This window comes from Zootoca vivipara, chromosome 1 (assembly GCF_965207765.1).
Source record: "Zootoca vivipara chromosome 1, rZooViv2.hap1.1, whole genome shotgun sequence".
Lineage (NCBI taxonomy): Eukaryota > Metazoa > Chordata > Lepidosauria > Squamata > Lacertidae > Zootoca > Zootoca vivipara.
The window spans coordinates 86,482,075-86,506,768 of NC_142582.1; the positions used below are offsets into that span (position 1 = coordinate 86,482,075).

Here is a 24,694-nt window from a genome sequence, read left to right on the forward strand (position 1 = left end):
ACACAAACAGCAAATGACAAATTTGGGTTCTTTGTGCAAATTTTGGTGTTTTAAGGGGTTAAAAAGGAACACATATGCCTCATACATGCATAAGGGTACCATTCCACAAAGGTATTTCTTTTTCTTCAAGGTGTAGCAACATAACAGCTGCTTTAGTCAAAGCAAATGATTTATTTTAGCCCATCAGGTAATATAGAAAGTAAGAAAGTTCCAGATCCAACTCTTGATCCTGGTTTCTCAGCCAAAGCCTGAACAATTAGCTTCAGGTGCAAGAATCAGGCATAATATTGCAGATTGGCTTTCTTCTTGGCCTGGACTTCCAAGATTCCTTCCATGTAATCTTCATGGGTAAGCTCTGTAGCTCCATGCCGTAAGGCAATCATCCCCTGTTCCAAAGAGAAAAAGGATGGCTCAGAAAAAAAACCCTAATAATGCATCACGGAAAACTGCCACTCTTTTGTGTTGAAGGCACTCTTCCCCAGTTCAGCATCAGCTGCTGAGGGCAGTTCCTTAAAGGAAGCAGCATTGGGGTGGGTAGATCTACTTACCGCTTCCACACACACAGCCTTGCACTGTGCCCCATTGAAGTCATCTGTGCAACGAGCCAGCTCTTCATAATTCACATCAGGGCTGCAGAGAAAGAAATTATGTTTTAAAAAGGGGGGGAAAGCACAACTGGAAAGGACACATAAAAACTTCCTGAGAATGCTTCAACTACAAAGCTAAAGCTGTGCATAATCAATGATAAAAATTAATTTCTGCACCACAAAAAGCAAAAAACCTGCCCCCTGTATAAAATTAAGCACTTACTTTATTTAAATTTGAATAAATTATTCTGATTTGACAAGTTGCAGGGAAAGAAAAGAAGCAATGAGGGGTACTAAAGCCCCACCTGAACACTGGAAATCTTGCTTGGCTATCTCTTAGATTTCTGAGATTACAGCAAGTACCACCCAGCACTACTGTGTGATTACAGCCATGAAGATCAGAACTGTGCTTTGAGAAAGTCAAGATTCTTAAGCCCAATAGCTCCTACTGAATCCAAGACAAGAACACTCTAGTTTACTTATGGCAGGGCCTGGAGAATAAAGGAAGAGTACTATTGCCCACAACCCAGCCTTTCCCACAAGCTGGCTTCATTCCTTTTTAATACCTGACATTCATCTTGCGTGAATGGATCTGCATAATTCTGGCTCTAGCCTCCTCATTGGGCATTGGAAACTCAATCTTGCGATCCAGTCGCCCTGAGCGGAGTAGAGCAGGGTCTAGGATATCCACACGGTTAGTTGCAGCAATCACCTGGATAAGAGAGAATCAAGGAGCAGTGATTTCAGTGCTCTGAGATGCAGGTGAACCTATTGACATCTCTCTCATAAAAATGGATTCGAAAGCCACTTTGTAATCTCTGCTTGCAGCACCCCCACCTCGTATCCTCAAGCAAAGGAAAGTTACCTTGACTTGTGTGTTGGGTTGGAATCCATCAAGCTGGTTCAGCAATTCCAACATGGTCCTCTGTACTTCCCGATCACCAGCCTTTTCACTGTCAAATCTGGAAGAAATCATGGTAGAAAGTCAACTTTTGTTACACAGCATATCTCTTGCAGAAACCTTATTTTCATGTTCACCATACAAGTATAAGCCTAATCTAATTGTTACTGCAATGTCATCATAGTCAGTGAATCAAATGACTCCCCTATGGTCTGGTAGCACAACCACCATTTGAACCTTCAGAAGCATGGATTTTGCATGTGTCATGTAAACATACTATTATTGTGCCAGTGGTAATGGGCCAACATCAATGGGCTAATCAAGATAGGTGATTGGGTCTATGCTGCTGACATGGGAAACAGTGGTACGATTTAGGACAATTCCATCTGGCTTCAATTAAAATGCCTGCTGTAACAACAATCATCAGTAGGTGCTGGAAGTTCAACAGGGAGGAGACCTGTCTGACCTCAAATGGAAAGAAGCTCCACAAAATGGGGCCCCAAATGCGGAACACATGGCTCCTGGTGGGTACAAGTTGTGCATCTGAGCCATGGGGAAGCACTAACAGTGACTACCCCAAAGACTTCATTGATGGGACAGAGATAGTATGCAGTTCTTGATGTCTCCTGATACAAGAACCTTGAACTTGACCTAGTAGTGTACAGGCAGCCAATGCAAGCTTTTGAACACCAGACTTCTGTGCTGGTGAAAGTCTGTCCCCATGAACAGTCTATCCCCAGCTGGAGCTTCCAGACCAGGCCCAAGGGTAGCCCTATACAGAGCACATTGGTAACCTCAAGACTTGATTATAGCAATGAATGAATCACTATGGCCAGACTATTCCTGTCCAAAAACAGCTGTAGTTGATGTACAGGGAACCACCAATTGATGTGTGACCGGGAATTCAGCAACCTAGAAGTGACTGGAAAGGGGGGCCTGAAGGGGCAAAGTGGACTTATGCACGCTCCGGCGATGCACACAGGGGTCAGGAACTGAAACCCCATGCAAATCTGCTGTTGCCTGTATACAGAGCTAGCCTATTGGGGGGGGGTTCAACAGCCTACCATGGATCTCAATTAGGACCATAAAATTTCAGTCATCTTCTCATCCAACATATATTCTTACAGAAATCAGGAAGGATCCTATCAATGCTTGTACATTACAGTCTTCTCTGGCTTCACAAAGGAGCCTGGCATGATTTCCAGATCATATACAGTCCCAAGATCTTACCTTTTTGTGCCAATGGCATCAAGTTCATCAATAAAGATAATAGAAGGTGCTTTCTCCTTGGCTAACGCAAAGGCATCTCGCACTAATTTGGCTCCATCTCCAATGAACATCTGCACCAATTGTGGGCCAGCCAGCTTCAAGAATGTAGCCTAGAGAGTGGGTGGCAGAAAAGGAAAGCATATGGAGGCTTGTGGGTCCTGCACAAGTGTGCTATCCTAGGCAAACAAAATTTGTACTAAATACAGTATTTTGCATCCTACTAATATTGAAATAAAATAATCAAATCAAATGCAGTATGAAAGGATTTGGATTTGGGGCATGGACTACACAGCTGTGGAATCACCATACAGACCCCTACCCAATACTAAGACAGTTCCTGGACTTTGGGAAATCAACATCAAATCTTACCTTTGTCTGTGCAGCACATGCTCTTGCTAAAAGTGTCTTTCCTGTTCCTGGAGGTCCATACATGAGGACCCCTTTAGGAGGCTGGATACCCAGGTTTTCAAATTTTTCTTTATGATTCATTGGCAAGACAATAGCTTCTACCAGCTGCCAAGACAGAAAGAGACAATGAATCCCTACTATGGACCATGCTGCCCATTAATTCACACCCCAGGACAGGTATTATTTATCATTTATAGAGCACCTAAAATGTATCCAATGCTGTAGGCATATTAAAAACAAGACAATCCCTGCTTGCAGGCTTACAGCTTAAAAGACTGCTCCTCCCCCCCCCCCCGCCCACAGCCTCTTGTTCTCACCTCTTGGATCTGTTTATCCAGTCCCCCAATATCACTGTACTGCTCTGTAGGCCTCTCGTCCACCTCCATGGCTTTGACCCGTGAGTCATACTCTGTGGGCAGGGTCTCCAGAATCAGGTAAGAGTCCTTGTTCACTCCCTGCAGATATAAATTCAGGAATTAGTCTTCTTTACTCCAAAACCAACATCTTCATACTCAGGTCATGCTCTCTGCCCCTCTCCCCTTTTTAAATTCTCTTGTGTTATTCCATCAAGAACCTGTCAATTAAACATTAGAGCTACTATTTCTGGGCATTAGATGAACCAACAAGCACTGTTGCACTGGTTTAATTTTGGACTCCATGTTGAAATCAAACAAGAGATTAGTCTTTATTCTAAAGCAGAAAATAGTTACAAAACTGAGAAAAGTGAACAGCCACGGACCTTCATGAAAAGGAATATTTGTCATCATGTCATGTTATAACTGCTAGTCTGAGGCATAGGAAAAATAATTATTGTATGCACCAAGATTCAGCATCAGAGGAGTAAACAAGAACCCCGTAAGAAGACACGAAGCAGTTCTTTTGTGAAGTGAATCTCAGTGTTCATAAGTATTCATTATTTCTTTAGAATTCTCTTTTTGGGGGGAGGTGGGGGTCTTGATAGACCACAAAAAACTCTTGGAGGGCAACTTTTGGGTTAGCCACACCTGCTGTACAGCATTCACAGATACCTCAGCTGCATTAAAAGGGAAGTCTATTATGGACTTAAATCAAACAGCTAAGAAATATTGGCTGAACGGATTGCCTGGGGTGGCAAGCAGATTACTAAAATGTCATAATAATTCTCAAGACAATTAGGGATACCTCATTTATGGTAAACTATCCTCAACAGTGTATCATGAAAAACAAACCAGGTATGTATTTATGGCTGCTTATGGGACCCAGGTGGCGCTGTGGGTTAAACCACAGAGTCTAGGGCTTGCTGATCAGAAGGTCGGCGGTTCGAATCCCTGCAACGGGGTGAGCTCCCGTTGCTCGGTCCCAGCTCCTGCCCACCTAGCAGTTCGAAAGCACATCAAAGTGCAAATAGGGACTGCTCCGGCGGGAAGGTAAACGGCGTTTCCATGCGCTGCTCTGGTTCGCCAGAAGCAGCTTTGTCATGCTGGCCACATGACCCGGAAGCTGTCTGCGGACAAACGCCGGCTCCCTCGGCCAATAGAGCGAGATGAGTGCCGCAACCCCAGAGTCGGACACGACTGGACCTGATAGTCAGGGGCCCCTTTATCCTTTATGGTTGTGCAGAGCAGAAACTACTCACCACCAGATCTCCAGGCTTCAGTTTTTCAGCATCAACCAACCCAATCACAGGCAGGAAATAAGTCTGTTGAAGAAAATGCAACAAAATATTAACAATTGGATTTGACCTAGGCGTCATCAATTCTCCAAATGCTCAACACAACAAATAAGTCTAAAATACACTCTGAAAACATAAAAACCCCCTAGCTTTAAAATGCCTGCTGAAATAAAACAGGTTTAAAAGATATGCCTCTTGGGAGGTTATGCCATGATCATTAGTGTTTTGTGGAGGGGGGGCACAATTCAATAGCAATTTTCAATGGGTTCAATGGATCTGTTTGGTTGGTTGGTTGTAAGCTGCTTTGGGTTGCCCTGAGCAAAATAAAGTGACTAACAAATTTAATAAATAATAAAACAATAATACTTTTTTGCATGTACAAAATCCCAGATTCAATCCCTTGCACCTCCAGTTAAAATGGTGTGAGGTAGTTCCATATATGTGTGTATAAATGACAGCACTCTCAACATGCTGTTCTCACCTGACGAGTAGAGGTCTTGATCACAGCACACTTGCCCTTCCTTTGAGAATCAAGGTCAATATTTGCTCCATCCTCCTCTTGGTCATTGGGATCAACATCTAGCAGCTAGAGGTGCAAAGAGACCAACAGGAGTGCAAGCATACCACAATTAATCACATCATAATTCTGGCTGACAATTACACACAGCAATGTAAAGAAGCACTAAGTTATCCAGCCACTATTAATATAAGAGTCTTTGAGGCCTCCAGAATTATCTTGGTCCACCACTCCTTTGCAGGGGAAATCAGTAGGTACAAGTCAGTAGGTAGTTTTGCCTATTGCACAACAGCTAAGAAATACTGTGTAATATACGCAGACACAATTTAATTTATTAAGCATTTACTTATATTACCCTTTAGCCAAACAGCTTCCAGGGTGGTCCACTGCAAAATATAAGCTAATAACCAGTGTCCAAAAGTTGTCTCAGTATTTCCCCCTAAGTTTTAAAATGAGAAGCAGTCACCATTAGAAATGCAAAGGGAGACTGCAGATTGCTGTCTTTGCCAAGAAATGTAGGTCCTCCTTGCAGTTGATTCATTTATGACTTTATCTATTTTTCAGACTAGCAAATTAAAGCACAGGGAGAGAGACAACTGTCTTCATATTTACTTCGAAGTTAAGTTCCATTGTCATCAGGGGGATTTACTCCCTAATAAATTTATTTAGCACTGCAGCCAAGAAGTTGCATCAAGAAATCAAACTGAGCTAGTGAAAACTATGAAAGGGACTCTGCAACAATGACAACATTAGAAATAATGCCTTTTAAACCAAACATACATTATTTTAACAGGCCAAGTTGTTATAGTGCTTTCTCCAGACTCCATTCCTGTTCTCTTTGCAGAACCAGTTTAGCATTACCATCTTCAGCCATCTTCTAAAGCACCATTTGTCTCATGTGCACAAATGAGAACCATTCATTGTTAGCAGCATCCATTTTACTACTGGCATAAGAAACTCACCTCTATGACATTGGAAACAAGATATGGCAGTGTTTTGTTTACTTTTATCTTCTCACTGTTCTCTTTGATCTTATCTTTCATGGCTTGCAGCTCATGGGTTACTCTCAGCACCTCACTCTTCATGATCTGTAAATACCAAGTAAGACATTACTTCAAAAAATAAGCATCAACGTAAGTTGTTCATGCAAGTCCAGAGAGGAGCAACAAAACAAAAAATTAAAAGGAAACAAATATGCCAAGAGAAAAAGCAGCAGCAAAAATAATTTGGCCACAGTAGAAGAAAACGGAACAGTCTCCCATCAGCTCTCAGCTAATTCTTCTCACAGAGCTACAATTCCCAGAGCTCCCCGGGAAAAGAGATTTACTGTTAGACCATTCTGAACTGTAGTTCCGTGAGGGAGAAAGGGATGGCCTAACAATGCTCATCACTGTTAACTACACTTCCCAGGATTCTTCAGGGGAAGCCATGGCTGATTAAAGCGCTATGATACTGCTTTAAATGTATAAGTGACTGTGCATTCTGCCTCGAAAGGCAGGCCAAAGAACAGGTAGACTGAAAAGGGACAATGGCAACCTGGAGCCACCGGCTCTGCCAGCCCAGCGCAGCCTCACCTTGATTTCGCTGTCCAGCAGGCGGGTCCTCTGCACGATCTCTTCCGTGGACATCTTCAGGACCTCCTCGCCGATGCCATCCTAGGCAGAAACACAGAGTCATGGCTGGAAGAAACGCGTCTCTTCGGGCCCGGGCTCTCCTCACCCACCCAGGACCCTTCCGCGGAAGCCATGGGGCGGCCCGACCGGGGGAACTTCTGCCCCTGAACAGTACCGAGACCACGGAGTCCCCTTTCGCCCCCTGCGCCCTCATTCGTCCATCCCCCCATTTCCTCACCTCCGCTTCATCCCAGACCGACGCCATCTTTCTTTAACCACACTAGCCAAGCTCCGCCTTTAAAGCAGCAGATTCGACGCTCTTGGCGAGAGCAGCGATAATGACAATCCATGCAGTCGCGACCGACGTCTCTCAAGGTTCCTCCTCCTCTCTCTCTTTAAAGCTGAGTTACCACAGTTGCCTTTCGCTTTACCCAGCGAGAAAACACGGGGCAGTCGAATCTGCCGAAGCATGTGGAATAGGCGATTTTCCTACCCTGGAGTCATGTGACCACACGCTCAAATTCGCTGAGTGATGGTCTTTCGTTAGCTTAGCTTTAGCAGCTGCTTTATAGAACTTCGAGAGGTTCCGCTGCCATCTTAGCATCATAGAGATAAAAATCTTAGGAGGTGCATGCACCATGCCACTCGTCCTCAGTTCGATTTCGGTTTTACACTGCGGGAGGAGGAGGGAAACACCCCGTTTCAGAATGCGGGTAAACAAGCACAAATGCGCCTGGGAATTATTTTGCGCGTATGTGAACGAGGGAATGGACAGCTCAGCTAGGGTTTCCTTAGCTTTTTATTCTTAACAGGATGCTGCCTCGTCCCCACCTAAACGTTGTTGACATAACAAGTTCATTAAACGAGGTTATTAATATATACCGTTTGCTGGCAGGGCTGGAAAACGGGGGCCAGCAACAGGGAAGGAGAGAGGCGGGGGAAGAACGATTCCGGAGGCCAGCTTAGCTTTAAAGCCTTTTAGGGATATAATATTCAGTCAGTCATTTAACTGAACTTTCCCTTTAAAGTGCTCAGTTAATTGACAGCGTCTCAATGTTCCCATACGCACAACGTCAGGTGGTTCAGACGAAAGAACATCCTTAGCGCTCTTCTCCTTTGCAATCGCCGTTATTTACGTAAAATGTGTTTACTGTGTAATAGAGCAGTTGAGACCGGGATCTGAGTCATGTTTCAACAATAAAGACCGCTGCCAAGTCGTTCTCACCCAGTCCCGCATCAGATAGGTGGAGATCGTGACCCACACTTGGTTAAAATTCTCACGCAGTCTGCAATATGGGAATGCTAAAAGTGGACTTCATTAGAGGGTTGTCATATAAGCCACTGTCTCTCTCAGCATGCCACCATCACATCAGCAAGATGGATTATTAATAATGGGTGACATCATGCTAGGAGATTGTTGCAAGCTCTCATCCCTCTACAACCCATGCTAGGAACATTTACTGTAAGCCACCACCCTGATAATTTATTGAAAGAATAGTGTATAAATCCTAATAAAGCTTGAGCTTGCTTATTTACAATATACCACAGCAACATGAAGATGTCATTGTAGTTCCTCTCTTTCTTGTACAGGAAACCCTTTCAGAACAACCTAATTAAAAAAACAACACACCACATTTTTTCACATAAGAAAAGGCAAGTTTGAAAGCATTGTTGAAAGCTGTTTTTCGTTTTTATATCTAGTGGGCACAGCTTGGTAAAGCTTGGTCCCTTGCTACTACCTTTAACCTTTAATGGTCTTGAATTGTGGTTTTTCTGCTGTATTATAACAAACAACTAGAAAAATAAACTAAAGACCTGAAATGACTTTCCAGTGTGTCTGTCTTCACTAGTTGTTTGATAAGAATATTCTCAACGCCATTCTTCACATACTATGCAACTGTAAGCATATTTTCTCAAAAGTAAATCCCACAACAAATGTGCTTAGGATTGCAGTCTTTGTGAAATATGTCTTCTGGAAAGCTGTAAAACACAGGTACGGATTTAATCTAGCATGCTACATATAGATCAGGGTCCAAGTCCTCATCATGATGCAACTCCTATGCTGCCTTATAGGGATGAGGGCCATAGCCTTCAAAATGTGCTTTTGGTAAGAACTTTTCCTGTTTATATCTCCTGTAGGGCTGTACAGACGGGATCCCAAAGTCAACTGTACCGGTAATCTGTAGAAAATACAATCTCTCCTCCTCCAACCACCTCCCAAGTCAACTTGCTGTCAAACCAAAGAGAGCTGGCAGTGAAAAAGCAGGATTCTTGTGAAATCTGCTAATATTCTGCACACACATACCATAAGAAATCCACAAAAACCCTAACGAACATACTGATTTATTCCCTCATCCACACTTAGGGTCGCTCACAAGCCTTTTCCAATTCTCCTCAAATAGGTCTTGCATTAAAAATGATGCCATTCCCTTCTCTCTCCATTCTGGTTTTCCTTTAGTTTCTGTTGTCGTTGTTGTTTTGATAGGAACACAAAATGCAACAGTATATTAATAAAAAATGATGCTAACTACAGCATGCATTACTGGGTTAAAAACTGCTTTTAATGTTTGTGGGCGGTGGTGGTGGTGGGAGATACAAGGTAATTCAAAAATACTGAGTCGTTGGCTGATACGACTTTATTGATTCCAGTATAAATAGTTTTACCAAATGTATAAATATACTGAAGACAACATAATTGCAGACAGATAACTGCTTCTGCTTGTGTAACATCACAATACTATGGCAAAGGAATAAAACAAAAGAAATCCCCCTCCAAACACCTTCCCCCACCCTGGCCCAAGAGGTTTCCCCTTTGTAGTCCGTGCAGCAACTGGATTTTCTGCAGGAGCAGAACAAAGCGGCTCTCAAGCCAAATAAATCCAGTACTCTGGGCAGAATCCCAAGCACACTGTGGCAGACACACAAACAACACATTGCTGAAGGACAGGTGGAGACATCACAGAGCTGAACATTCTAAGGCAAAAGAAGCGTGGATTTGACAAGCCAGGTGAGCTCATCAAAGGATCCTATTTTATATTACAGATATCATATTAATTTCCCAAAGTATATACAGGGAACTGCTGCTAGGCACCCAATACATGCCACGAGGAAGTAACTTATAGCAATATTTGGGAAATGGCTGGTGCCTCTCCATAGCTACATCCATATACAGTGTGTTGTCATGATAATTTTGTTTCCCACAAGGAATGAATAAAAACAAGGTGTGTGGTGTGAATGTCAGAACTGGACCTGGTAGAAGCTACCAGAAGCAGCAGAACATGAGAATGAGAGGACTGGGATTGTAGGAAGACATGCTAACCAACTCCCTTCAAAGAACAGAGGTGACATATCGGTTGTGATAACTGGTTTTGAGGAAAGAGATGGCAGGTACACATCCACAACTCAGGTGTGTGGAACATCAGGTAGCAGAGAACTAGGTCCACATGTTGCATCCAGTCTGCAGGAGACCCTCTTCCTACCCATTGGTTCCCCATCTCCATACCATGAGCCTAAAATGTTCCAGCTATTTGACACTTATCAAATGAGCTCTCTTAAATCATGGATTCAGTGGATCACACAAATCCTGGTTTAACAGATGAGCGCCGGCAATTGGGGCAACCACGTGTCCCATTGGTCTGAAGGCACCTGCAGTGGAAAAGAAGCACACCTTAAGCTGGAGTGTAGAGGAGGTCCTAACTTAAATAACTAGTCCTTAGGGAGGAATAGGACCTGATAATTACTGATTACCTATACTCATAATTGAATCATAAAGTTGCAAGGAACCACAAGCATCATTTAGTTCAACCCTCTGCAATGCAGGAATCTTTAGCCCAGCATGGGGCTGAAAACCCACAACCCTGAGAATAAAAGTCTCACGGTCTACCAAGATACAGGAATAAAGCAGATAACGGTACCATTAAAAAAAACACTGCCACACAAATCAATATTCAGAGTAGACTCATTGAAATTAAAGGATATAAGCCCACTGATCTCAATGCATCTACTCAGAGTATAACTTAGTCAGTCACTGTTTTCCAAATCTGTTACAGGGATGCTTTCTTTTTCATTGAAGAAAACTAAGCAACTAATTTGCTGCAATTTGTGGGTTTTATCCACTCACATTACATTAGTCATGGCTATGCTACCAACCTGTTCACATTCTCTTTTTTGTTTATTAATATTTGACCTGCTATTTACTACATGCTAAAGTTAGCCTTGCCAGATTATGGATGCCAAGATTTCTCGTCCATGAGGTCATTTGCTGTTTTCTTTTTGATGCTGGCCTCCAGGACCTCTTTGTTTACAGTCAGCCTTCCAAACCACTCCTGAACTTCCCTAGTTTCATTCCATGCTTCTGCAAAGCATGGAGTTGCTCCATTCACTCGCTCAACCCACTTTCCTGTTGCATTTCCCACCTTGTAAGGCAGGATTTAGTAATTCACAGTGACAGATTACCCCTTAAGCTCCTTTTTTAATGCACAGCATACACTAAATTTGGACAACATAGAATAGATTACCTTCAACTACTTCCTGATTTTATTTTTCTATTTGCTCATTTTGGAGTAGACATCAAACACAACCCATCCTTTCTTCCATTTCCAATTCCTCACATTTTGCGACTAGTTTGTGGTGCAATATGACCTAGTTCCTACTGGGTCATAAACTCCAATATACCTCCCTCCCAACTTTGCTACAAAACAAGAGTTGTGTCATTAACAGCAGACCTTCATTAGTTAATAAAGAATTCATTCATTCACCAACATCCCCCAGTCAATTCAGCTCTATCACTTGTGATCTGATGCATCCCTTTCTGCTACTTACTTTATATGGAAGACATGGGAGCAGGGCAAAGCTTGGAGCTGGTGGTTCTTGTCTCCAATGGATTCGCCACACATGCCACAGTAAAGCTCCATTTCTTCCACACATTCGTGAAACTTCACCACATGGTTGCGAAGCTCCCGCTGCTGCCCCTTTGTGCGGTAGATGCCTTCACACAGGCAGTGAATCTTCAGCAGGCCAAGCTGTGTGGAGATGGGGAAAGACGGAAAGGGCATCACAGAGGACTAGACTGGCTTTCTGCAGATCCAACCATTTGAATCCTTAATCAGCAATAAAACTTTCTCTTTTACATCTTTCTGACACCTTTATCACCTCCTGCGTCTCCCCTTGTGCTCCTCCTTGTCCTCTATCATCTGTCAGGTTAGTCTTCTGTCACCAAGTCTTTGGTATGTCTCATTCAGATCTTTTTAAAACAGTCCTCTTGTAGCTGAAGAGTGTGCAGTTCTTTTCATACCGGTATTTTTTAAAATTAGATTGATTTCAGGATATCATACAAATAATAACAAAATAAGGGAGAACATTGTTGCAACTGCAGAGTGGAATCCATCACATCATCAAAGAGCTAGTAATAAGGCAGGTGAGTACATGGCAATTTTCTCAACTGATCTATATTTCCCCTTTACAGGTTACAGTCAGAAGTTTCTTAAGGACTTTATGAACATAGCTGCTCCATATGCCAGGTGGTTTCGTTTTCATTGCACCCACAAATGGGTATAAGCTGTAGCTGGTGACTGGATGTGTTCCCTTCAATTGGGATATTCAATAGAACTAAACCATATCTCAGCAAATGTGTCCTGTGCATTTTGTCCTCTATTTCCAATTGCTGAGTGACCTTTTCTAACAAAGCTGTCTTCCACACATTTCGATATCAATATTCAAGGTGCACAATTTTAAAATCTTTCTAATGCCTAGCTACCATGGTCCTGGCCGCAGTGAGAAGATGTGCTGTCAGCTCCTTATGATCTTTATCTGGCTCAAAAAACAAATTCAGCAATGCCAGTTGAGGTGTAGGGTGACTGCTCTGTCTGGTAATCGCTGGGCATTCCCACCACATGTGCTGGTAGGTGCTGATCACATGTCAATCCTGGAAGCTGAACGGCAGAGACTCCGGACTGATAAAATTTACAAGGAAGGCATGAGGTACTACTTATGGGCTAATTTTAACAATTCTGTAACCTGTGCAAAAAGAAACTTAAAGGATGGTTTGTTCCACATTAGATTTCAAGTGCATTTAGCTCTTATGACCAAATATTGATCATCCTGAATAGTAAGGTCCAAGACCTATTGAGTGATATCCAATGTGGGCACATCCACTCGGTTTCAATGAGTGTGGCTAACAATGGCTCTCACCTAGAACTCGTTTTTGTAAGGTGGAAATCTTACAACATACATAGTATTAATCAAGCTTGATGTAAATGTCCCTCTTTTCAGATTCAGTGGACAATTTCCCACGTTAACCATACTCAGAGGAGACCCACTGAAGTTTATGGAAATTTACAATGATTGCATCTCCTAAACCATCTGTAAAATGAGAGAGGTTTTCCTCCCTCTGTGTAGTAGCTACTACGCTAACTCCATTTTCCTGAAAGTTATAAAAAGCTGGGAATAGCTCTTTTCTTCCCTTTCTATTAAGATGGCCTGTCTCTACCAAGGGTGCAGATTACATTATCAATTTATACTAAAGTGTTCTCCTGAAGAATCCCAGGAATTGTATTTTGGTGAGATGTTGCAGTTTCTGTTAGGAATTCCTATCCCTGCACCCTCAAAAGTACCCCGGTGAAAGGAATTGACTATTAACCAATTAGAAGTCTATAGTTTTCTATCAGTGCCACGGCTTTAATCAGTCACCACTGCCTTTTAAAAGTGTCTTCTTATGGTGATATTGTGCATTCCTTTTCACTTGGGAGCTGCCTTGGAGGCCTGTTAAGCAGAAAGTCGGATTCAACTTTTTATATCCTTTCTTATTTAGAGTAAACCCATCAAAGTCAATGGTCATTGATTTCAGCGAGTCTTCTCAGAATATGACTTAGATAGACACAACTCAAATATTTTAAATAAATAGAGCTTACCTCATAATTGGCACAAGGAATTGGCAATGAGAGGACTTACCTTGTTTCCTAGTCCCTCTGCCAGTTCATAAGCCTTCTCTATACTTTCTAGTGCCTGTGGGAAATTAAACAAACTCACTATGCTGCATATTACTGCAGACGAGACAGAAATAAATGCATTTTATGCAGCTTTCACATTGCATGCCGAAACGCACCTCAGGTGAAAAGGCTATGGCTTTGGCTTGAAATTTATTTTGAAAATTATTGCAATCTATTGTGTGCATTTCTATCGGAGCTCCTATATCTACTCATGTTGGATAGCTCACTGAAAACTTCAACTCAACCGTGCAGTGGCAGTGAGAAAGCCTCGTTCCACCCTAGAGGTTATTAGGGAAGAAACAGAAACTAAGATGGTCAATTTGGTAAAGCTTTTGTAGAAATCTATGGTGCAGCTACATGGTCCTGCTTGCCACATCTGATTATTGCTGTTGGCATCCATTTGACTCCAGGGACAATGGAGTGCGTCTCTAGGGCTTACCTTCCAAGTCCCAGACTGAATCCAGAATCCAGGACCGGCAGCTGTGTGACACCGGAAGTTGCGTCGACGTAACTTCCGGTGTCGCTTTTAGTGCCCATAGAAGGGCAAATCAGAAAAAAAATGGCCGCCGGCAGGAGAAAATAACGGAGAAAAACGGGAGACGAAGTGATACAGGGGACCACTGGGAAAAGGTAAGTAAAAACGGGGGTTTCTCGGGAAAATGGGGTACTTGGCAGCTATGTTCTAGGAACAAACACAAACCGCTGGAGAATCACAGCGCCCACGGTGGCTGCAGAAACAGGTAACTTGTAACTGCTGCCTCCCACACTGAAGAGCTGGAGATTTCCCATCTACCCCTGCCATGATGGAATCCTTAGTCATACTCTCTGCGAATGGTCCGTAAACATATCTGAGCAGGAAGGTATTGGCTCTGTCTCTTTGTGCTCACTAACCCTGAAAGAAAAACCAGTGTACCGTATCTATTATGGGAACAGGTAATCTTAATGTTTCATGGTTATCTCCTGATTTGCCTCATTATGATCTTTTGAATTTCCCCAGCCACAACCAAGGATCTTTGGTCGGGACTGGATGTTACAGTTTTCTGTAAAATGAGCATAGAACTGAAGAAATAAAGTGCCATGGTGATAAGCATCAATCCCCCTCTGCTCCCCATTTGCTACATTGGTGTCTTAGGCTACTTCTTAGTTCATGCAATAAAAATCAGGCCACAGGAACATTGGATTGGTACAGGCTAGCCTTACCAGTACTAAGAATATTTAAGGTAGTAACTGCGAGGACCAAGTTGTTGGGATTTAGGGGAAAGAACTGAAATGAAAGAGATCGAAGGGGAATCAAGTGTCATCTATTCAGCTTTTCAGTTCAGCCTATCACTGACCTTGTCCAGTTCCTTCTGAATCACCCAGCACTTGGCCACGCCCAGCAGCACCTGGATCTGTCCCAGCCGGTTCCCAATCTCGGTCATGATGCTCATTGAGGAATCGTAACGGGGGAATGCTGTCTGCGGTATAAGAGAGGTCAATCACTCTCCAAGCCTTATAACTTCATCTCCAGACTGCTTTTGCCTGTTTGATAGGACGGAATGGGTGTTTCATACCTGCAGGACAGTGCAGAGCTTGTCTGAGGCCCAGGACAGGAGTCTTATTAGAATAAAGTCATAAACTCAAACAAAAAAGCAGGGAGTCTCTGGCAAGGCACCCCAGCTGGCTTAGTCCTGGGCAAGTGTACCTGGCTGCCCCCCACCCCACTCTCCGCATGGGCCTGCATACCTGTACATCTGCACGGCTGCGGTGGATATCAGCAAAGCAGAGCAGGCATTGTGCCTGCAAAGGACGATCTCCATGCTGAAGGGCAATCTTCATTGACTCCTAGCAAGAAAATTTCACAGAATCAGAATTTAAACCTTTTCAGCCACACCATAGATCCAGTTTGCTCTAAGAATTTTGCATCTACTTGGGGGTGAGGGTGTTCATATATTGTATATTGGTCCTGAGCTCCACTTGCAGTGGAGAGCCCTCACCCATGTTATCTGCTGGCAATAAGAGAAAGCAGGAGTATACTTGTATGAGCTACGGGGCATATATTGCTACAGATGCCTTTACCTATGCGGGAATATACCTTGTACTATGTCAGACCCTCTGTTTGTCTATCTAGCTCAGGCATCCCCAAGCTGCGGCCCTCCAGATGTTTTGGCCTACAACTCCCATGATCCCTAGCTAACAGGACCAGTGGTCAGGGAATATGGGAATTGTAGTCCAAAACATCTGGAGGGCCGAAGTCTGGGGATGCCTGATCTTGCTCAATACTGTTCACTTGGGATCCTTTGCTCACAAAGCAGGTCTGTTACCACAGAATTACAGTCCATCCCTAGCTGGCCTGCAGACAGGGCCAGCTCTAGGTAGACCCCCAGTGGCGCAGGGCACCACGGCGCCGGCCCGCCAGGAGGGCGCCGCGAGCTGCGCTCACGGCAACCGCACTGTGCCTGCCTGCCCGCTGCACAGCGGCGCCTGTGGCAGCCGCGCTGCGCCCGCCCGCCCACCGCACTGGGAAACGGGGCGGGGGGGGGGCGCCGGAGGGATCCATCGCTCCACGGCGCCAGGGGCGCTTAAGACGGCCCTGCCTGCAGAGACCTCTCATTCTTTTTTTTAGCGCCTCGCCACCTTGTACCTCACAGCATTCCATTGCGTCGGCCAAGCGCCCCAACTTCCGGTAGGCCACAGCCATGTAGTACTGACTCATCGCTCGGTACTTTAGACTCCAGCCCTTTCCATAATCATTCACCAACTCCGCAGCCTTGCATGGAAAGAAAAGGGCTTTCTCATAGTCCTTAAAAAGATAACGAGACAAAAGCAGGGACAGAGGTAGGCGGGAGGGAAGCATGAGACCTTAAGACTGCTTGTGGAGCAGCAAAGAGCCTGTCAAGGTACTGTAATAATGGGAGCACCTATCTCTAGTTCTGCAAGCAAGCTGAAACCTAGTCCCTAATCAGCCAGGCTGTAAGGTGCATGCAATGTATGGTATGTACAGCAGACATGCCTATTTCTGATCAATCTCTTAATTCCATGATCTCTCATAAATTAGAAGATAAAACTTAGCAGATTTATAAACTCACCTATTTGCAGTAACTAAGGGAAACCCACCTACACTGCACATTGCTGTCGCTCTTCAAAGGGACTTGCATCTCATTGTATAGATTTTAGTGAACACCAATTTGGGAAAAGGGTTTGAGTCTTTTACAAATCCCCAAATTTAATGTGAGAATGCATTGAAAACAAGCCTTGCCAAGGTTATGCCCAGGGTCAGGGGGGAGGGGCTATTGCCCCATAATAGGAATGTGCTTCTTTCCTCCAGAATTGGGAGAATTTCCTTCTCAGAAATGTAAAGCATTAGGGTGGAAACCTGCCAAACACTCTCCAATGGAAAACACTGGTACTAGCAGTGCTCCCCCCCCCGGGGGGGGGGGTGCTCAAAGGTACGCAGTACCAGCACCTTTTTTTTCTCTAGAAGAAAAGCACTGAGTGCTTGGGGGTTCATTCACACAAGTGAGGGAGTAGTTTACTGAGTTATTTGATAAAACATTGTCCATGTCGATGGGCACTGCATTCACTTTCTCAGAAAATTCTATATGTGACAACTGATCAGACACAACCACAGCACATGACCAAAAGGTGCTATAACTGCAGTGCTATAACTGCAATGATGATGTAAATAAGTTATTATAAATGTTACGATCCCCCCCCTTAAGCACATTTAACTTGTGCATAATCAGCTTTATGTGCTTGGCAAATAAATAAATAAATAAATAAATAAAAGGGGGATGGAAAGGGGGCAGGTGTCCAGGGGGAAAAGACTTTGGCAATCCCACCCGCCACTGCACCCCATGTGTTTTGATTTTGGCTTTAGACGTGATTGCTGGAATGTAACCCCTGCATAATTTGCAGGCTTCCTATACCAAAACTGTAATATGTGGAGCAGCCTCGGAGTCAAACCCTTCTTTAAGGACTGCCAACTTGGCACTGCCACCTCTGCTAACTAGGCATTCGGTGCCCTGCTCCTCCTCTTATTGTTGGCAAGGGTTGTCAGGATCTTTCCAGCCTGCATGATGGCTCCCCACACTCATTGTGGGGCGGCCTAAGAGGGGGCAACGGTGTCTGCCTGTCACCAGGATACTTTCCTGACCTCACCCTGCACATTACATGACCAAATCAGTCTGGACAGGCCCACGGACATTTGTCCGCATGCCTGAAATTCCTTCTGCTCCTGTCATATTGCCCAACCTCTTAACTGCAGCCCCTCTCCACCTCCTGCCTGAGCTGTACCCACCTTGAGGTGTGTGTAGAAATTCCCTAAGCTGCAGCAGACGCGGCACTCCAGCATCTTGTCGTCATTGTTGTGGGCGTAGCGCAGGGCTTTCTCAAAACACTCCAGAGCCTTCTGGAAGATGCTGAGGCCGAGGTAGGCATTGCCCATGCTGAGGCTGACTTGGCCATTGAGCTGCAGGCTCACTGTGGTACCTTGCATGTTCAGGCAGGTCTTGCAATAGGAGATGGTTTTTTGGAATTCACAGAGCTTCTCATTGCTCCGAGCCAGATTCAGGTAGCTCTCTGTAAGGTAGTCCGGATCCTCCAGCTCCCGGGCTGTGTCAATCTGCACAACTGCAAACTTGCAGCAGAGAACAGAACATTTAAGGAACATTGTCTCTGTTGCTAGAAAAGATACCGTGATGCCTTCAGATACCATGATGCACTGAGGAGCTTGGAGTTAAGAATACAGAGGTATGATACACTGGGTGAATCAAGGCCAGAGGTGGTGATTTAAGCAGATGCAGGAGACCTTCATGACAAAGAAGCCTCAAATGTATAAGGTATAAGGAGGAGCTGTCAATGGTCACAGGAGGAGACAGAAGGTGGGAGAGGGAAGAATTTAAACCTCTTTCTTGGAGGTTTTTAAGCAGAGCCTGGATGGCCATGTGTCATGGATGCTTTAGTTGAGATTCCTGCATTGCATGGGGAACCTTCCAACTCTATGATTCTATCATCTTATGAATCTCAATGGGCATCGTAATTAATCCCCATTCCTCACTACTGTAAACTCCAATGATGCCATTCAGTCTATTGCTGGTTAAGGTCAGTTTTCTTCCTCCTTATCCTTACCAGAGTTTCTGTGTGAGGGAATTTCAGGAAAAGATATATTTCAGTAAAATTCGAGATTCCTTACCCATATCCTACCCTGTCTTTTAATATTTCAATTCTGGCCTTTTCAGAAAGATGGTAGCAGTATGAGAATGGACTGCATTGCTCCCTAAATAATTTGTTTTGGCTTATTTTCAACTACATTAAATATTAAATAGCTTTAACTAAACTAAGTTTCTTAAATAATTAAACAGCTGTGCAGGTCCTGCTCTCTAAACACTGTGATATCCGAACACTCTCATGCCTCCCTGGCTCACTGTGGCAGTCTGCTGCTTTTTGGCTTGTAAAACTAATCATTTTCATGGCTACTCTGCTTTCTGGTTAAACCCTATTATTTCAGTGGAAGTTAGTGGGGAATAAAAGGCTAATTGCCTAAGAAAACTGTTATATGTGGGGAGGCTAAGAGGACAGAGGGCGCTACCAGCAAATTCAGTGGTATAACTAAAGCCGATTCAGAGATCTGGTGAAACAAAGGTGCTTCCCCAAAAGGTTGGACTTTTTGCGGCAAGAAAAGTGACTAGAAACACAGGATAACCCCTTGTGACACAGTAACATCGAACCTGCCCACAACAAGCAGATAATCTGGAAGCACTCTGGGCGAAGAAAGGGCTTTCTTGTATAAGAGACAAGTGAGTCAGAAATGGTAGGATATTGCTGCCTTGATTTTTTAAATTAAGCTCGCCAAAACCCAAATGCAACAATTAAGTAAAACAAACCACTCAGACCCTCTCTCTCTCTCTCTCTCTCTCTCTCTCTCTCTCTCTCTCTCTCTCTCTCTCTCTCTCTCTCTCTCTCTCTCCTGCATCTCCTTATGGTGGGCTGCTTCCCTTCCATGCAGAAATGTGTGTCCTGGGTAAAGCAGCCCTAACAACTCATTCCATTAACTTGCTTCCCTTCTGTGTATCATTAAGAAAGGGATTAATCGCAGCCAGGATGCTGATCCCTGGAATTGCACCCTAGACAGCCCCTCTTCAACTCACATAGCTTTTGTCATCCGGAACTTTCGCCTGTGGTCTCTCCTTTAGTGTTCAAACAGGTGCAACTATGTCCTTTCCCAGCTAATTAAAACCAGCTCCCATGCTAGTTTTGAGGCAACGAATTAAGTGCCATCTTGATGAACAGAAGTGCTTGGCAAGGCTTTCCATTTATAAATTGTTTATTCCAGAAGGTTCTCCAAATTTAGGTCCAGGTCTCTTAATTTAGACTCTGAAGTATTCAAGGCAAGGTATCTGTATCATTTCCAGCATCTTGATGAAGCACACGCTAGAGATGAAGTCATCTTAGCTATATTATCTAAAGTCATCTAAAGAGTTGGTAGACCCTCCAGAGCAGATTTTGAGGGCATAATGGGGGTGGGGAGACTGGAAGGAGGGGAAGTCTCCTTGCTCAAGTGCAAGCTTGCTCACACAACATTGGATTCTACTGTGTCTTTTCAAGCCTGCTGTCTCATTTGTTTTTCTATGGTTTAAACCTGTATTTCCCAAACTTGTGGCTCCATCATTCCTGACCACTAGTCTTGCTAGCTAGGGATGATGGAAGTTGTAGTTCAACAACAGCTGGAGACCCAAATTTGGGAAACCCTGAATTTAAACCTTTAAAAGCTCCTGTCAATATTTTGGTCAATTTGGAACCTCTCCTGCCCTCCATTCATCTTCAAAGCCTCCATCTCCTTGCTCCTGCCTATCCCTCTGCACTGATTTCCTAAAATGTACGTACCTTCTTGTGACCTTCACTCATCCATTCCTACAACCCTCAGCCATCCAAAGGGTGCCTGCTCCTTGCAATGCCTTCCTCCTTTCTGTCCTGGAATGCCCTCCCAGAACACTTAAGAACATAAGAAGAGCCCTCCTTTGCAAACCGGAATGCTCCTGGCCACTGTGTATGGGTTTGAGCATCATTAAGCACCTCCTCATCCAATGCATCTGCTCTTACCTAAGAAGCACCTGGCTGTGAGCTCTTCAAGATGGATTGCATCACTCAGAGGCTGCACAGAGATTAATGCACTTGCTTTGCGGAAGATGTGACAAGATTAAACACGAAACAACGCACTGAGGAAATGACATTAAACAACTGCTGGCTAATTGTTGTTCCTCTGCAGCCCCTCTTAAAGTTTGTGTACCATACATATCTATTTGGACTGTGAGCTCTCTGGGGCAGGGCTGTATCCACCTGCCCATGTTTCAGACTTTAGGTTCTATAGAATCTCCTGTGTGGCTATCACTTGGTCTTGGGGTTCTGTGAACTCTCAAATGAAATGCTTGCAAATGCTACTAGTACACGCTGCACTAGCAAGAAATTAGGTTCCCAAGTATTTTATTGAAGGGACCACTAGTGGAGCCGAGTCTTTGTTGAAGGTACACTGGCCAGCACGCAACCCATGATACACAGATTATCCTTCCACAACTGTCTACACTGCACTTTTCCTACAATTGCCTTAAAATAAGGGTGACTTAACCTTTGGCCCTCCAAATGTTGCTGAACTACACTGTAGTCATAAAAGACGTAAGTGTAGGGCAAATGACTGTGGCTTGGCTAAAACTGCTCCACAGGCCAAATGGGGAGGCCTGGGGGTTGGATGTTCCCTGCCACTGAACTACAACCTCCACACATCGGCTACGCTGGCTGGGGCTGAGATTTGGAGGGCTCACAGATTCGCCACCCCTGCCTTCAAGAGAACTAGTGTCACGTTGTGGCCAAAAAGAACAGAAATTCTAGAAGATCTGAATTCCAGTCTTGTCTCGTCGAATGGCCTTTTGCAAAGCACTTACAACCCAGTGGCTACTAGCCACGATGGCTGTATAGCTTCCCTCTAGGTTCAGAGGCAGTGCATCTCCGAATACCAATTGCTGGGGAACAAAAATAGGAGCATCTAGTTGGCCACTGTGGGAAAGTGGATGCTGGACTAGATAGCTCTTTGGTCTGATCTATAAGGGCTCATCTTTTGTTTACAACTCACCACCCGGTTAGGTCATCACAAGAAGGTAGGCAGGGTGCTTTGAACATTTAGGGGAAGTTCTGGGAACCCTGATGAAGCACCATTTGGGAGTCACTGCCTTACTGGCATCAGAGCATAAATGCTAGTAAAATGGTAACAAGAAAGGAATGTCTGTCTGGCTAGTGTTGCTATGATTTATTCAAATTGTATAACGCACTTCATCTGAAGATTGCATATTATAAAAAATGATTCAATGAAATCAAGGGATAGCCTCAGGGCATTGTCTCCTGAACAGTTATGCACACTTTCACACGCAAGTAATGCTTTGCAAAACTGAACAATCTGCTACAATAACATGACATGCTGTGGCTAGCACAATTACGTTCCTGGGAATTAAACATCAAAGATGAACAATACAGTATAAAAATTTCTGGGGATGGAGAACTGGGAGCAGAGATGCAGGATGGCAATTTACAAATCTAAGCAATTTACAGGACCTTCCAAGAGCAATTCTACCAAATCCAGGTTCACAGTATTTGCAGTTTGTCTGCTGAACTGCTACCCAAAGCCTGCTTGCCCACCACAGCTCCCACCCCCTTTATAGTGAGAGAAAAGAGCAATCAGCGTGAAATCTGCTTTACCTTTAGCATGTCTTTGTACCTGCCCATCTCTGAGTGAGCGGTGATGAGGCAACCCAGGACTCGAAACCTGCCAGCAGCATCTGTGCTCTTTTCCAAAACCTTCAACCAAACTTGCAGGGCCTTTTCTGTCTGGTTGGACTGGTAAAGTTGGAGTCCTTTTTCTATCTGCTGCTTTGTCTGGTCCTGACCCATCTCCTTTGTGCTCAAGAGCGTCATATACTAACCTGCCAGGACAGCAGACACACCGTAAAACACAATAAAGTTGCTGCTAAAACTGGAAGGCAGATTTTACCATTCGGAGGCTCTGGACCACAGGAACCTCGGACGATTCAGATGAAGGAATGTCAGCAGGAGATGGCAAATGCGGCCACCAAGATCTTAGGGCAACCATCCTAATATTCTAGGCTAGCATCTTGGATGCTGCTGTCCTGCTAAACTTTCTAAAACCTGAATCAATGAACAAAAGAGGTGGAAGGGGAAAAAAAACCACTGCAAGAAAAGAAGAGAAAAATCTCAAGTGGCTGGAGTGAAATTCAATCGGAATGGCCACTCCTGTGCCCCTCCCCTCCATTGGTGACAGCTGTGCCCGCCAATCCTGGTCACATGACTTCACAGGAATGCCAGTCTTGGTAACTCCCAAGGTCAGAAAGCAAGCCAGAGGCAGCCGTTGTCCTTCCCTCTACGTTGCTTTTATAAATATACCAGAGAAGGCATCCTTTGCTGCTGTGGTATAGCAAATTAAGGCTTTCATCCATTTCCATTCTAGCATTAAATAGACTCTAAGAGCACTAAGGGTTTATGAGCAGCCTAACCATGAGATGAGATGTGTGATGCTTGTTAAGCACAAGGGCCAAGAACGCTGCCTTCTATAGGATTCCAAACACACATCTTGGAAACCCGAGTATTAAATGCAGAAGGATTTAACACCGAGGATCATTTCGCACATTAAACAGCAGCAAACCTCAGATTGCCAAATAACATACATTCCTGAGAGGGCTGTTGACAGTCACAGCTCCCTAATGAGTGAACGTCTCTGCTACGTGCATTTGTGGCATTCATCCTCTTAATATTTAGGAACACACTTTATCTTAGACGTACATTTTAAAATGTAACATTTGAAGTGGCTCTGAAATGTTATTTGCCAGCTATGAACTTAATTGGGACCTTTTTTTCTTGCAAGTGTAAAGCTGAGGTTAGGGAACTTGGCACCAATTCTCACATTGTATTTTGGTATTCTCCGGTCCATACTTGTATGAAAGCATGTGTTTTGTAACACGGAAACTGCTGTTTGGCCCAGTGCACACTGGAGAATCAGTTCCTGTTATCAGCCTCTCAATGAATGCATTCATGGGGGGAACCCTACTTTACAAAAGCTATTTTATAGAAGTACAGATATGCACATAACAAAAATAGCTATGACTGGTACTAGCATGATAGATTGTGGCACATCCATATTTTACTGAAGGTGTCGCATTAGTGTACAAATTAATACAAATGAGATATATTCATGGAGCCTAAGGCTGTCAGTGGTTACTAGTTATGGTGGCTATGACTAACTACCATATCTGAGACAGTCTGCCTCTTAATACCAGTTGCTTGCAATTATGAGGGGGCACGATTGTGCTCATGTCCTGGCTGTGGGCTTCCCAAAGGCATCTGCCTGGTCACTGTGAAAAAAGGGATGCTGGACTAGATGGGCCTTTGGTCTGATCTAACAGTCCTGTGAGCAAAATCCAGGAATTCTTGGACTCCAGTGGTTGACTAGTTACTAGCTGAATTAGGGCCACATGCATAGCGGTAGAAAATTTTAGTGGCATGTCCACAAGAGATAACCATGCTAATAGGTCTAGAAGAAACTAGAAGAAAAAGATAAGAGTTTCTCCATCTCTCACAGCACAGCGGCACTAATGAAAATGGCTGAACTGCGAAGGCCAGCTTTTTCAGTAGGTGGTGCTATGTACATGCAGAACTCTTTACCTTAGTGCAGGGGTGGCAAACCCTCAGCTCACAGGCCACAGACAGCCTCCCCAAAATCTTT

The 24,694-nt window shown here is 44.1% G+C and overlaps 2 protein-coding genes across 4 annotated transcripts; both read right to left on the bottom strand.

The window, feature by feature from the left end:
* Positions 1–27: 27 nt before the first annotated feature.
* On the bottom strand, positions 28–7,239 carry PSMC3 (proteasome 26S subunit, ATPase 3). The gene is made up of 12 exons (XM_035114274.3): positions 7,185–7,239; positions 6,908–6,988; positions 6,296–6,421; positions 5,298–5,402; positions 4,781–4,843; positions 3,483–3,620; positions 3,127–3,270; positions 2,719–2,867; positions 1,453–1,549; positions 1,154–1,299; positions 549–630; positions 28–386 (listed from the first exon to the last, which is right to left on the bottom strand). Exons 1-12 carry the CDS (start codon positions 7,209–7,211, stop codon positions 276–278), a joined length of 1,269 nt encoding a protein of 422 aa, XP_034970165.1. The 5' UTR covers positions 7,212–7,239; the 3' UTR covers positions 28–275.
* A 2,246-nt stretch (positions 7,240–9,485) lies between these two features.
* RAPSN (receptor associated protein of the synapse) lies at positions 9,486–23,175 on the bottom strand. Of its 3 annotated transcripts, none has more exons than XR_015946490.1 (8): positions 22,657–23,175; positions 18,212–18,550; positions 16,556–16,714; positions 15,658–15,756; positions 15,267–15,389; positions 13,895–13,948; positions 11,768–12,897; positions 9,486–10,591 (listed from the first exon to the last, which is right to left on the bottom strand). XR_015946490.1 is itself a non-coding variant. In XM_035114286.3 (8 exons), the coding sequence occupies exons 1-8, from the start codon at positions 22,870–22,872 to the stop codon at positions 10,519–10,521; spliced, it is 1,263 nt and encodes a 420-aa protein (XP_034970177.1). In that variant the 5' UTR covers positions 22,873–23,175; the 3' UTR covers positions 9,486–10,518. The 3 variants fall into 3 exon arrangements, 2 of the variants coding, with proteins under 2 accessions (XP_034970177.1, XP_088510686.1); XM_035114286.3 differs by having other exon boundaries at positions 11,768–11,967; XM_088654560.1 differs by lacking the exon at positions 22,657–23,175 and adding an exon at positions 20,797–20,943 and having other exon boundaries at positions 11,768–11,967.
* Positions 23,176–24,694: the final 1,519 nt, after the last annotated feature.